General features: G+C 40.4%; 2 protein-coding genes across 2 annotated transcripts; both read left to right on the top strand.

The window, feature by feature from the left end:
* The first annotated feature begins 414 nt into the window (after nucleotides 1-414).
* On the top strand, nucleotides 415-2,073 carry tp53rk (TP53 regulating kinase). The gene is made up of 2 exons (XM_040003258.1): nucleotides 415-721; nucleotides 1,441-2,073. Exons 1-2 carry the CDS (start codon nucleotides 499-501, stop codon nucleotides 1,926-1,928), a joined length of 711 nt encoding a protein of 236 aa, XP_039859192.1. The 5' UTR covers nucleotides 415-498; the 3' UTR covers nucleotides 1,929-2,073.
* A 137-nt stretch (nucleotides 2,074-2,210) lies between these two features.
* On the top strand, nucleotides 2,211-12,804 carry LOC120715955. The gene is made up of 7 exons (XM_040003256.1): nucleotides 2,211-3,102; nucleotides 3,182-3,520; nucleotides 4,407-4,739; nucleotides 5,060-5,179; nucleotides 5,739-6,083; nucleotides 9,762-10,079; nucleotides 11,811-12,804. Exons 1-7 carry the CDS (start codon nucleotides 3,039-3,041, stop codon nucleotides 12,143-12,145), a joined length of 1,854 nt encoding a protein of 617 aa, XP_039859190.1. The 5' UTR covers nucleotides 2,211-3,038; the 3' UTR covers nucleotides 12,146-12,804.
* The last annotated feature ends 292 nt before the right edge of the window (nucleotides 12,805-13,096 follow it).

Here is a 13,096-nt window from a genome sequence, read left to right on the forward strand (position 1 = left end):
TAGGCGACTGCTGTTATGATTTGACACTATATAAATGAATCGAATTGAATGAATACACTAACTGGCCACTTTATTAGGTACACTGTGTTGTACCGCCTTAGTTTTCAAAGGCATTGTTTTTGCAAGGTGATGAAAGCATTCTTTAGAGAGTTTGGTCCATGTTGTCATGCTGCCATCACACAGCTCCTGCAGATTTGTCAGCTCCATGATTTGAATCACATTCAAAAGGTGGTCTATTGCATTAATAGTAACAATGAAGGCCTCTTTATGTACAGTGAACCCGAGTCATGTTCAAGAAGCCGGTTTTATATGGCGTGAACTTTGTGAGTCATAGGTTATTTGTGTATATTTTGTGTATTATTTGTGTATATGTGTTCTACATCGAAAACGTTTCTCTGTATTTATGTGTAGGTATTTTTGTGGTCGCTAGGTGGCAGACGTAAAAAAAGAGCACGGAGGAAAACGGAGGGACCGCACAGCGTGGAGGAGGAAGTAAACATGGCGCGGGAGAACAACATGGCGGTCCCTGAGTTCCTCAGGCGAGCAGAGTTGTTGAAGCAAGGGGCAGAAGCCCGGGTGTACCGGGCCGAGTTTCTGGGAACGCCAACCATAGTGAAGGAAAGGTTCCCTAAACGCTACAGACACCCAGCCTTAGACGAAAAGCTGACTCACCGCAGGACCGTGCAGGAGGTCCGCGCCATATTACGGTGTCGGAGAGCAGGCAAGTCCTCCGCTGGTGGAGGTGATCCAATTAGCACCACCCCAAGGTGGTTTAAGAAAATTTGTGGCCAACTAACCCACTGGGTAGACTGTTGGCTTTGCTGGTCGTGAGTCAGTGATTAAGCCAGATTGACTTTTCAGCTAAATTGCTTTTATTATCTGAACAACAGACGATATTGAGTCTGCAGAGACGTACACAGCAGTGGTTCTACCTTGTTGGAAGCTTCAGATCTGTGAATATTTATACTTGCACATGATTTAGTTTTCTGGTTTGTGACCAAAAGATTAAGCAGCCATTAGTTGATTAACAACAAAGTGGAATGTGTTTATTCCTTTGCTCGTTTCATTCAAATGCAAGAAAGTGATCCCTACATAACTCATAGTTGGTATATGTTGTGTACAAACCCCTTCTTCTCCACAAGGGGGCACAATAGATGAGCAAATGCTTCCACAGATGTTTAGTCACAGCTTCTGCATAAAGTCAGCTTCATGAAAAATTACAAATTCAACCCTTCTCACATTTTATCTCTTATGTTTTGTTGTGCATTCTCAACTTCTGTGTTATCTTTGCCCCTTATTCAACATGGATCTGAACATTTTCTCTAAAATCTGCTCCGCCCACACTGAAACATCTTTTAGCCACACACAAACCTTAATCGATAATTGAATGGTATTGTAGTCACACAAAGTTTGTAAAATCAGACTTTTTCTTCTTCACAGGAATATCTGCCCCTGTAGTCTACTTTGTGGACTATACCTGCCACTGTATCTTCCTGGAGGACATTGTGGGCTCCTCAACTGTGCGTGACTATATTGCATCTGCTCAACAGTCTGACTCCTGCAAGGAGCTGAAGTTGCAGAGGCTGGCCGAGCGCGTGGGGCAGGTCCTGGCTAAAATGCACGATGAAGATGTCATCCACGGAGACCTGACCACCTCCAACATGCTGCTGAGACCCAGCCCAGAGGGAGGAGAATCCGACCTGGTCCTCATAGATTTTGGTCTGAGTTACATCTCTGCTCTGCCCGAGGATAAGGGTGTGGACTTGTATGTGCTGGAGAAAGCCTTCCTCAGTACCCACCCCAACACAGAGGAACTGTTTGAGAAGCTGCTGAAAAGCTACACAGCGTCATCCAAGAAGTCATCAGCTGTCATTAAAAAGCTTGACGAGGTTCGGTTGAGGGGAAGGAAGAGGTCAATGGTGGGGTGAAGATACTCCCCATGTGTGTACAGGGGCAAACTTGTGGAATTTCATAACGCTGAAATTAAGACACTGTTGTGCACAGTCTGTAAATTAACATTATGCAAAAATTGTAACTGAATATAACAATATTTCTAATAAATGGGGCCTCAGATCTTGCAGTTTATGTGGTGATTTATATAAAAGCACCTAAGGTACTGCTCAGTATCCTCAAGCTCCCAGGTTTGAGGGTCAGGCTCCCAGGTAGAGGACCCGAGCTTGAAGGATAGACTGCCCGTAGGGGCGAAAGGGAATTGAGACATACATAGAAAGATAGATAGATATATGTGTATATGTATATATATCAAGTAGTTTGTGTTCCATGAAAAATGGAACCGGTAAACTGAATTTATGAACGCACACACAAGTGGATCATTTTAGTATTAAGAACTTTATAAAACTACTGCATTCCTTTTGACATGAGCACTGATAAGCTGAAGCAGTGATGCAGGATTTTAAAGACAGCAGAAATGAGTGTTTCCTCAATCACGGAGAAGGTTACTTGTAGAGAACAGTCAGCTATTCAAGTGTCAGTTTTAATTATATAGCAGCAAATTCCAACAACGGTTGCCTCAAGGTGCTTTATATTGTAAGGTAAAGACCCTACAGCAATACAGTGAACATGTTGGATGCAGAACAAACTTTGGAATAGAAATTACCAGAAATTTTCACAAGTACCAATTTGTAATGGTTAGACCAAACCAGAACTTAATGGTGACGACATACATACAGGGTTTTGGGTTTAAATTTCATGGTTGGCTGGAGCCTTTGTGGATAGTGTTTGCAGATTCTCCTTGTGCCTCTTTGGTTTTCTTCTGCAGTTAAAATTCTGAGTCTGAATGGCACTAGAAGTCAGGTAGGCAGGTCAAAGTCCAAGAGGAGGTGCACTATGACTGATAAGCAGACACTTAAGGTGAATGTTTAGCCACCACAACCATGCTTAATAACACAGGATTTGTAACGCACCACGTGATCTTCAGTTAACTGTGTTTGAATTGTGCGAACACACCCAAGTAAAAACAAATGTGTCACATGTTGCTTTCATTTTTAATTTACAGTGACGGTAACATCTGAGACCCCATGGATCAGCAGCGTATCACAAACATGACGATTAAACTCATGGTTCTTGCCTTGTACTGTAAAGGTGAGTGTTTGTCAGTGTTCTGGCTTGTAAATGACAGCTCTGTCCTTTTCATTCTCATAGTCTACATGACTCCTTCCAGGTTCCTTGGCTGAGATCACCAGAGAGCTCAGTGTCTTAGTGGGCAATGAGGTAACGCTCAGCTGCATGTTCGACACACCGCATAAGCTAGTGGAGTGGAGTGCTCTTAGTATTGAATGGAACATGGTGGACAAACACGCAAAGAAGAGCATGGTGTACACGCTGGAAGATGGAAGAGCTCATGTGTACAAAGAAGGCTCTGTGGTGAATGAAACGTGCCTGCGTCAGAGTGATGCGTCGCTGCAGCTTCATAATGTCACTGTAGGAGATGAAGGACTGTACACCTGCAGAGTCATCAACCCTCTGATCTACACAGAGTCCACTGCTCTGAAAGTGCTCGGTACGCCTGAGAGTTATATGGGCCAAGAAAGCCACGGTGTTTATCTAGCTTAATAATACAAAAAAGGAGGAACTTTAACGTGAAGTTGCAGGTAATTTAAAATGTGACATTTCAGATGTCAGCGAGCTTCACCAAACAGACAAGCTGCAGGTTATTTTTTGTTTAAGAAAATGTATGAAATTTATGCATGCATTAATTTATTCTCAAAGTTTAAACAAGGTGACCCTGTGGAACAGGCTGAACTATAAAAAGGTAGTATTCTCATAAGATTTACAGTAATATATATATATACACATGTATATGTGCACAAACAGTTGCCTGCAAACCTAAATGAACTGTCTCAAAGTTGTAAAAATTCCAGGGTGCAGCTTATCAGCAGCACGGTATGGAGATCTGCCAGTTGTGTTTGCTGCTGGAAGATCCCACTAGTGCTCTACAGAGCTTCCATGTTAAGCTTTGATAAATGAAAATAACAAACTTGGGCTGTGCTGAGTCCTGTACAGTGGTCATTCGTTACATAAGCGATGGATGGATGCAGCTAAAGGTGGTTTTGCATCTTGGCTTAGTTTTTGTTAAATAAATAATGGCGTAACATGCCATGTTAATCTGTGATTGTCTTTACTGGATATTTTTATTATGCCTATAAAGCCTTAGCATTGAACGAGGGTGTACTTTCTTTTTAAGAAAATTACCCAACTGCTCACTTGATTAATAATAAATGTGTTACTGAGGACTTTATGGTCTTCATAGCTTCAAGACCAAGATGCACAAAACAATTAGTGACATTATATCCATTTTTGTGCAAATTGTCGAATTCAAGCACAATCATTTTAAATAATTTTAATGATAACAATGTAATATCTGTTTCTGAACCGCACACCTTCAGCTCTGCCTTCAGTGTTGCTCCCAGAAAAGGCAACAGTGAGAGAAGGACAGGAGAAAACCATACAGTGTGATGTAACAGGTTTCTACCCAGAGAAAGTGGCTGTGACGTGGCTGATCCAAAATGGCACCCAGACCATCCATGCAGGGTTGGGCCAACTGTCCCGTGTCTGCAATGAGCTGGCTGTACACAATCCAGATGGCACCTACAGCATTCGTAGTGGCATCACGCTGCACTCCTCAGTTCTAAGGGGTGGAGAAATACATGTCATCTGCCAAGTTGAGCACCAGACCTACAATGGTCTGTACAACCGATCTGTAACACTGGCTGTTCAAGGTGGGATTTTATTCATTTATTCTTTGGATCGCTTGATTTCATAGATACATAGTGGTATACTGTAGCGCAGGTAATCAGAAGATTGATAGTTTGATCCCTGGCTGCTCCAGTCTGCATGGCAAAGTATCCTTGGGCAAGAACCAAAAGTTGCTCATTGGCGTATGAGTGCGTGTGAATGTTAGACAGGAAGCACAAAAAAGCAAAGTACAAAGCAAAAGTGCCTGTAGTTCACTTGAGTCTTCCAGTAGAGAAGAAAAGCACCATATAAGAACCATTCCATTTAATATTTACTATGTTACTTTCATGTGCTTTTCCTTCAGCTCCATCAGAGCCGCTTCACAGTACAGCCACTGTGATAGCTGTTACAAGTGTAATAACTTTGCTACTGGTCACCTGTGTTACTGGAGGATCTTTGCATCTCTACAGATATTTTTACAAAGGTATGTATCAACACAAGCACATTTCTTTTGTTAAATTTTGATAATTTGCTTTGCTTGGTGTTATTTGAATGCGATAATGTCAGATGTTCACATTAAAGATGTCTACAGATTTAACAAATTTGGCAACTATGTGTAAATTAAGGGAAAAACTACAGCTTAAGTTTTAAGCCTAATCTTAAAAGTAGAGAGGGTGTTCTTTCCCAAATCCAAACTGGAAGCTGGTTTCACAGAAGAGAGGCCTGAAAGCCTCCTGTTCTACTCCTCCCATTCTACTTTTAAATACTTTAGGAACCACAAGTAAGCCCGCAGTCTGAAAGTGAATTACTTTGTTGGGGTGATACGATACTATGAAGCCTTTAAGATAAAACAGAGCCTGATTATTCAAGACCTTCTATCTGATGAGAAGGATTTTAAATTCAATTCTGTATTTAGGGAGCCTTTTTTATCCCTTTATTACCATCCCTTTAAAGTTTTACCTAGATATCATAAAGTGTGTTTGATTTTGAAAAAGTTTGATTTCATTAAAATGAAAAGAAAATGCTGCTATTTCTCTTCACAGTTCCATTTAATGTTTCGGAAATCAGTCAGCCCAACATCATATACGCTCAGGTACCCACAGAACTGAAGTGCACCATTCAGGGAGCCACAAGGTGGGAGCTCAAAGTGAAATGGTTTAAACAAAGAACCAGTCCAGACTCAGTGATTCAGTCAGAGTCAGGTTCTTCAGATTCCCTGCTGGAGACTGAGGATCTCAGCGAACGGGCTTGTCTGCAGTCAGATGGCAAAAATCACACATCTCTCCTGCCTGTATTTCTGACTGTTACTGAAGACCAAACCAAATACCAGTGTGTAGTGTGGTGCAAGGACAGGAGCTTCAGAAGGGAGACCACAGTCAAGGTTAAAGGTGAGTAGTTTTGGCTTTGGGAGCAGATTATCAGACAGGGCACTCTGAGAATTCAGCTCAGTGGGGAAATCCTCAGCCCGGTTTCATAAGAAAACATGTTCGTGTGCACACAAACTGTTACGTTTTTTGTGAGTGTGAGCATGGATTTGTAATTAAAGTTCTTTTAATAGGGAGGATATTTCATGACAGAAGCATGATGTTTCAGAGAAACGCAAAGTGTCACACTGAGAAAAGAAAGCTTTAAAAGATGTGGCAACTATTCTTCCCAAACCACAAACTTTTTCTAATTATAAGTTTTTAATCCCTAACCTCAAACAAGCTGTTTGAAAATCTGTGATGTGTATGACTTGAAATTGTCATACACAGCACAGTGGCAAACGTTTTTAACTCCGCCCCCAATTCCTCTTATCACTAAAATGCAACCTTTAAAAGTGGGAAATATTCAATACGTGCAAATGGACATGAACTGGTACAGAAAAAAAAACTATAAAATTTGTTTCCAGGAACAAATAACAATAGATTAAAGATTAAATATTACAACTATTTCGAGAAATGTCATGAGACTGTGTTGGAATCCCATAATGCCATGCACCCTAACTAAAAGTTTAACTGGAGAAACACGTGACCCAATCCACGTGTACCAGTAAGTGCAGTAGGCATATTTAATCCTATTTATAGAAAAGAAGTAATGATTGTGTTGAAATTCTATTTATCTATATTACATTATATAATTAAGTTCTGTACCATAATTTATATACATATAGTATATATAGTTATATATAGGGATGGGTACCGGTGTCGGCACCGGTTCTGACATAAACGGTAGTAACCAGACCGAAAAGCAGCGCACATTTCGGTGCTTTATTTCGGTGCTTTTTTTTCCTGAGCTGTGATACACTTCTAGCCAATCATTTTACGTTTCCGAGGATAGTAGGCGGGTCCAGGTACGTACGTTCTTTTAGAGCAGAGCTACAGATTAAAAATGACCAAGGCAAAGCGGTCAAAAGTCTGGCTGTACTTCACAGCAAAAGATGCAAACTCAGCAGCCTGCAACAAGTGCTTTAAGCTGATACTGTGATACTGTCAAAGGAGGTAACCGATGAAACACCTGGCGACGCATAGTGTTTTTTTTAAAAGCCCAGAAATGCGCCGTATTTGATAGCTTGCTGCGAGACCTCACACCGAGCACACCTACTGTGGGTGGGTTGCCTGTTATGCAACATCCCCCAAAAACACGAAGAGGAGAGTCCTGGCCCCTAGCCCTGCCAGTGTAGCAGAAATGATGAGGATGATGATGCAGCAGCAGCCGTTCTTCTCTGCGTGAGTAGCTTAATGTTGTTCGTGTATAATTTACGTTGAGTAGGCTAACCACGTTATTACATTAATGCATGTAAGGTGAACTAGCAAACATCATCATAGCTACATGCAGCTGTCTTCTTGTTTGATGGCAGATACTCCCTTCACCCTGGCCAAAAAGGCTAAAATGACCAAAGAAAAAGTGGAAAACAGTTAAACATGAGAGGTTTTTGGACAAAGTTTGTGTTTTTTCCATTGTTTAGGCACTGCTTCCAGCCAAGAGTGATACCATATATGCCCCATAGCTGCAGAAAAGGCTAACATTGTTATCTTTTTACAAAAAAAACAGCTGAACATGAGAGGTTTTTGGACCAATTTTGTGTTCTCCATTCTTTAAGCACCGGTTTGAGCACCGTTTGAGCACCGGCACCGTTTCAAAAGTACCGATTTGGCACCGGCATCGGATAAAACCTAAACGATACCCATCGCTAGTTATATACCAGACTAGGAGGCACAGTGGCTTGGTTCAAATGCACTGGCTGTGGCCTCTGTAGAGTTTGCATGTTCTCTATACATGTGCTGGGTTTTCTCCAGGTTCTCTGGCTTCTTCCCACAGTCCCACATGTCCCCAAAGACATGCAGTTATTGGGGTTAGTTGGTGAATCTAAACTGCCCATAGGCGTGAATGTGAGTATAAATGTTTGTCTGTCTCTCTGTGTTAGCCAGAGACAAATGAAATGAAATAGGAAGTTTGCCAGATTTTGGGAAAATAAACACATGATCCTATTTTAAGTGGTGTCTACATATAAGGCGACATAATCGCACCAAACATCTTTGATTCATATATCTGATGACATCATTCCAAAAGTCCTCATCTTTGGCTTTTACTTCCCATGAGGTTAATGAAAGATTCAACGATAAAATTTATGCTAGATCTTCTTGTCACAACCCCAAAGGGGTTGTGACAAGAAGACAAGAAGGCGTTCTGTGGGAGAAACGTTAAGATTAAGGAACTGACCTCCCAGCCCATTGTTCCTTCAGTGGGCTGGTTTCAGTCATTATGCAAATGTACTGTTTATAAGATTGAAACCTGCAGTCAGCTGAGACTGAAGAAGTCACCTGGATGAGTGACGAAACGTTTCTCCCACAAAACGCTACGTCCAGATGAACAGAATCAACTTTTGGAGATTTACTTACCTGGATGATTGAGCACGCATCAAAACAAAAGTAATTGGACAGTTTACTCAAAGTGCTATTTCACAGGCAGGTGTGGGCATTTCCTTTGTTATGTCATTATCAATTAAGTAGATAAAAGGCCAGGAGTTGATTTAAGGTTTGGTGCTTGCATTTGGAAGATTTTGCTGTGAACAGAAAACAGGTGGCCAGCTCCATGCCGTTGAAAAGAAGCCATCCTAAAGCTGAGAAAACAGAAAAAACCCACTCCTAATATTGGTACAATAAATTGAGTGGCAAAATCTACAGTTTGGTACATCCTGAGAAAGAAAGAAGCACTTGTGAACAGTGGTGGATGATTGCAGAATTATTTCCATGGCGATGAGAAACCCCTTCACAATAGCCAATTAAGTAAACAACACTCTCCAGGGGGGAAGCATACCACATCATCTGTAAAACACAGCAGAGGCAGTGTGCATGGCTGTCAGTGGCACTGGGACACTAGTGTTTACTGATGATGTGACAGAGGATAGAAGCAGCCGAATGAATTCTGAGGTGTTCAGGGACATACTGTCTGCTCAAATCCAGCTAAATGGAGTCAAATTGATTGGGCAGTGTTTCATAATATGGATTTACAATGACCCAAACATACAGCCAAATCAACCCAGGAGTTTAATAAAGCAAAGAAGTGGAATATTCTTGAATGGCCAAGTCACCTGATCTTAGCCCAACAGAGCATTTCACTTGCTGAAGACTAAACTTCAGACACAAAGGCTCACAAACAGACAGCAACTGAAAGCCGCTGCAGTAACAGCCTGGCAGAGCATTAAAAAATTTCAGTTATTTAATCTGTCCTGTTGCTTTTGAGCCCCTGTAATAAAGGGATTGTGTTAAGATTGCTTTGGTTCCTCACATTTTATTTTTATCTTTTTGTTCAACCCACTGAATTAAAGCTGCAGGTCTGCACTTCAACTCCATCTGAGTGGTTTCATTTCAAATCCGTTGCAGTAATGTACAGAACCACAATTAGAAAAAAGTTGTCCGTGTCCAAATATTTATGGACCTAACTGTATTTATGGTATGACACAATCTTAGCTTTTTCTACCATTAGCATGTTTGACTACATAATTTAATTATAAAATTATGCCTGTTGACTGACTTCATTTTCTTCTCATGTACTCTCCTCCCACCACACACACATATTTCCAGTAGAACCATCTTTTCTTAAGATCTCCAGCATTCCTCAGATCCCAAAGGTGGAGAGGCTGCTGGTTCTCTGCTGTCGCGTGGAGAACTTTTACCCCCAGGACATCGACCTGGAATGGTACAGGAATGATGGGGAGAAGGTCCACCTCGTCACTCACTTTGGCCCCTTCTCTGACCAGAGCCGCCTCTACAATGTGTGGAGTAAGATCGAGCTCATCATGGCCATAGAGGATGAGAGGGCCATGTACACTTGCCGTGTTTACCACTCCAGCTTCCAAGCTCCGGGGTACAAGGATGTCTTTTACCACATCAACACTCAAGGTAGCAGCTTCGAATGTTTTAGATTAGATGAGATTAGATGAAACTTTATTAATCCCTCGGGTGGGTTCCTCCAGGAAATTCAGTTTCAGGGACAAAGGAGTTTTTAAGTCTGTTGGTTCTTGACTTTGGGAGAAGCAACCTGTCGCTGAACAGGCTCCTCTGGTTATTTATGACCGTGTGCAGAGGATGCCCAGCATTGTCCATAATGTCCAGCAGTTTCTTTAATGTCCTTTTCTCTGCCACTGTCACCAGAGTGTCCAGCTTCATGCCGACCACAGAGCCAGCCTTCCTGATTAGTTTTTCCAGCCTGGATGAGTCCTTCTTTGCTGTGCTGCTCCCCCAGCACACCACAGCATAGAATAGTACTCCAGCAAACACCAGCTGGTAAAACATCCTCAGGAGCTTCCTGGAGATGTTAAAAGACCTCAGCCTCTCTGATTAGATTAGCTGGTTAAGAAAATGTCCTGGTGATGATGGATGTACAGTAGAATGCAAAGGTCTTGAGACACCCCCTCATTTCTTTATATCTTGCTAGGAAATGGGACCTAGATGCAGTGATTTATGAAACATGCAGACATAAATGGAAATATGTCTACAGTGCACAAAAATACCACCATGCATAGCTCCCGATAGTTTTCCATGGTCATAATTCTATCAATTTTGACAACATCCCAAACACCACTAGTAGCCCCAAACATGACAGTCTCCACAATGTTTACAAATTTATTTCTCAAGGACATGATACTAATCCTATAGATAGTTTTAAGGCCTCCCACTTTTTCTTTTGTCCTCTTTCGTGTTTTGTAGTTTCCTCAAAGTTTTTAAGGACATGCTGAACCTTTCTGCTAAGATATGACAGCTAATGGAAATTTTTGTTGGTGTAAAAAGACTATGACTGTGTTATAGATTCAAAATTGAACTATAGAAATTGGAATAAATCAGGTGTGTGTGTCACAGGCTGAAAACGGTGCCTAAAGATACAATTTGTAATTGGTTTGTTGCTAAGTTTTCTGTTATATGTTCACACAGCACTGGTCAGAGATCAGTCTGAAAATGGTCAGAGGCATATAAGAGGTCCCTTTCTGGCATTAAATTGATTGCAATTTATGGTAAATCACAACCTGACCTTTAGAGTCAAAGGTAGCAGAGACCATGATGCTCTGGGAAGATAGACTAGTCAGTGTTAAAAAGGACTACTTTTCTATCAGTTATGATGACAGATGTATGTTTCTTTTTGATGTGTTAAAAGAAACTGAAGTCAAATTCCCAAATGTCAGAAAATAAAACAAAGTGACTAAACTAGCTTTAGCTACTGATGATCTGTGAAACTGTACACTCATTGGCTAACAACTTGTCCTCCTCATCACATCTGGGGTTTTACAACCAGGATGGTGATGACAGAAGCTTTAAAATGGTACTTTAGAAAGTAGCGGGTCATGGTATCTTTTTTGTTGTCTATGCCTCACTATCCTAAATCTACTTACTATCCTAAATTTCAACCACATCTTATAGTTTTTTGGGGTTTTTTGTTACCAGTAGGATACTTTAGACTTGTAATTAGCAATTTAATTATTTAAAATTTTACTTTGAATTACTACTTTATTTCCATTCCACAGTTTGCATTTTCTTTCTCATTGAAAATTATACAAACAAGAGTTATTCAAAATGATCCTTCAATATCAATATATCCATAATGCTTTACTACATGTGTTGCTTTGTATGTTCAAACAGGAACCCCTCCTGATGTGATGTTCATCAACCACGAACCTCAGTGTCCTAAAGTGAATGAAGAGTGTACTTTGCACCTGCACATAAAAGACTTTTGTCCTGAGGAGGTGTTGGTGACATGGACTAAAGATGGAGACAAGGTTGTCTCTGGTGTCTTTAATACTCCCCCCAGCCTGAACGTCAACGGCCTGTACTCCATGTTCAGTTTCCTCAAACTCAATCCCACCAAGAATTACCAAGGCTGCACATTCAAATGCCAGGTGGTTCATAGTGCTCAGAAGGAGCCTGAGGAAAGGCTCTTCATATTTCCAAAACTCTGCCTGACAGACAGCTGTTGATGTCTAAACCTACTTTGGATCATTTCACATCTGGGGAGTAAATAATTTTAGTTTTAATTCTGCAGTTCTGCTGACTACAAAACTGTAAAACAGAAAACAAAAAAAATTGAAATGCTTTAGTTTGATATCTGCAAATTTTATCCTGCCTGAATATCACTTTAGGTTAAACAGGCTGGGTTATCCACATTTAAGACTGCTATAAACCTTTTCTGACAATCTTAAAGACCACTTGATGCCCTCTGGATAATACAATAGCCATTTCATTATTATTTTTTGTTTTTATCACACACAATATTGTATTTCATATAGTTAACAGTGTCAGTTAACTATTAAGCCATTAAACTAACTCTTCTAAGGTGATGCTAGAGGCTCTACCTTTTAAGCTACCTGCAGAGTTAGTGCAGTCAGTGCACACGCTGCTTTGAATTTACTCTAAGTTTTGAGTAACCTTGGTTTCATTGCTATATGTTCCTATATGTATTCTAATTGCTGCATGTTTTTTTGTTCTATTTTTTTTGTGCAGAACATTTTTATTTGTATAGCAAACTGTAGTTTGTAGTTGCAAACAATTTCAAGTTTTGTTACAAAGATTGTTGAGAGAGGGACAATTGTTTTGTTGTTGTTTTCTATTAACAGAATTAAATGTTGAAACACAGCAAGTAAGTGTGTTCTAATTCCTTAAAAATTATTATTTTAATTTCAATTTATAATTTGTGTATTTCAGTTACAGTGTCACAATGTCATTTTAATTAAGTGAAAATCTACATGATGTGATAAAGCAGGGGTAATCAATTACAAACCCAACAGGTCTGGTTACTAAGATTTCTTTCACAACAAGGTCCAGATCTCAAGTCTTTTTCATCCCATGGATTAGGGTTAAATCGAAACCATATATTTCCATTTCATCATAGTAATATTTAAGTTTTTGTTCAAATTAGGACACATGAGTAA

Source organism: Simochromis diagramma, unplaced genomic scaffold, assembly GCF_900408965.1.
Source record: "Simochromis diagramma unplaced genomic scaffold, fSimDia1.1 OVJJ01000646.1, whole genome shotgun sequence".
Classification (NCBI taxonomy): domain Eukaryota; kingdom Metazoa; phylum Chordata; class Actinopteri; order Cichliformes; family Cichlidae; genus Simochromis; species Simochromis diagramma.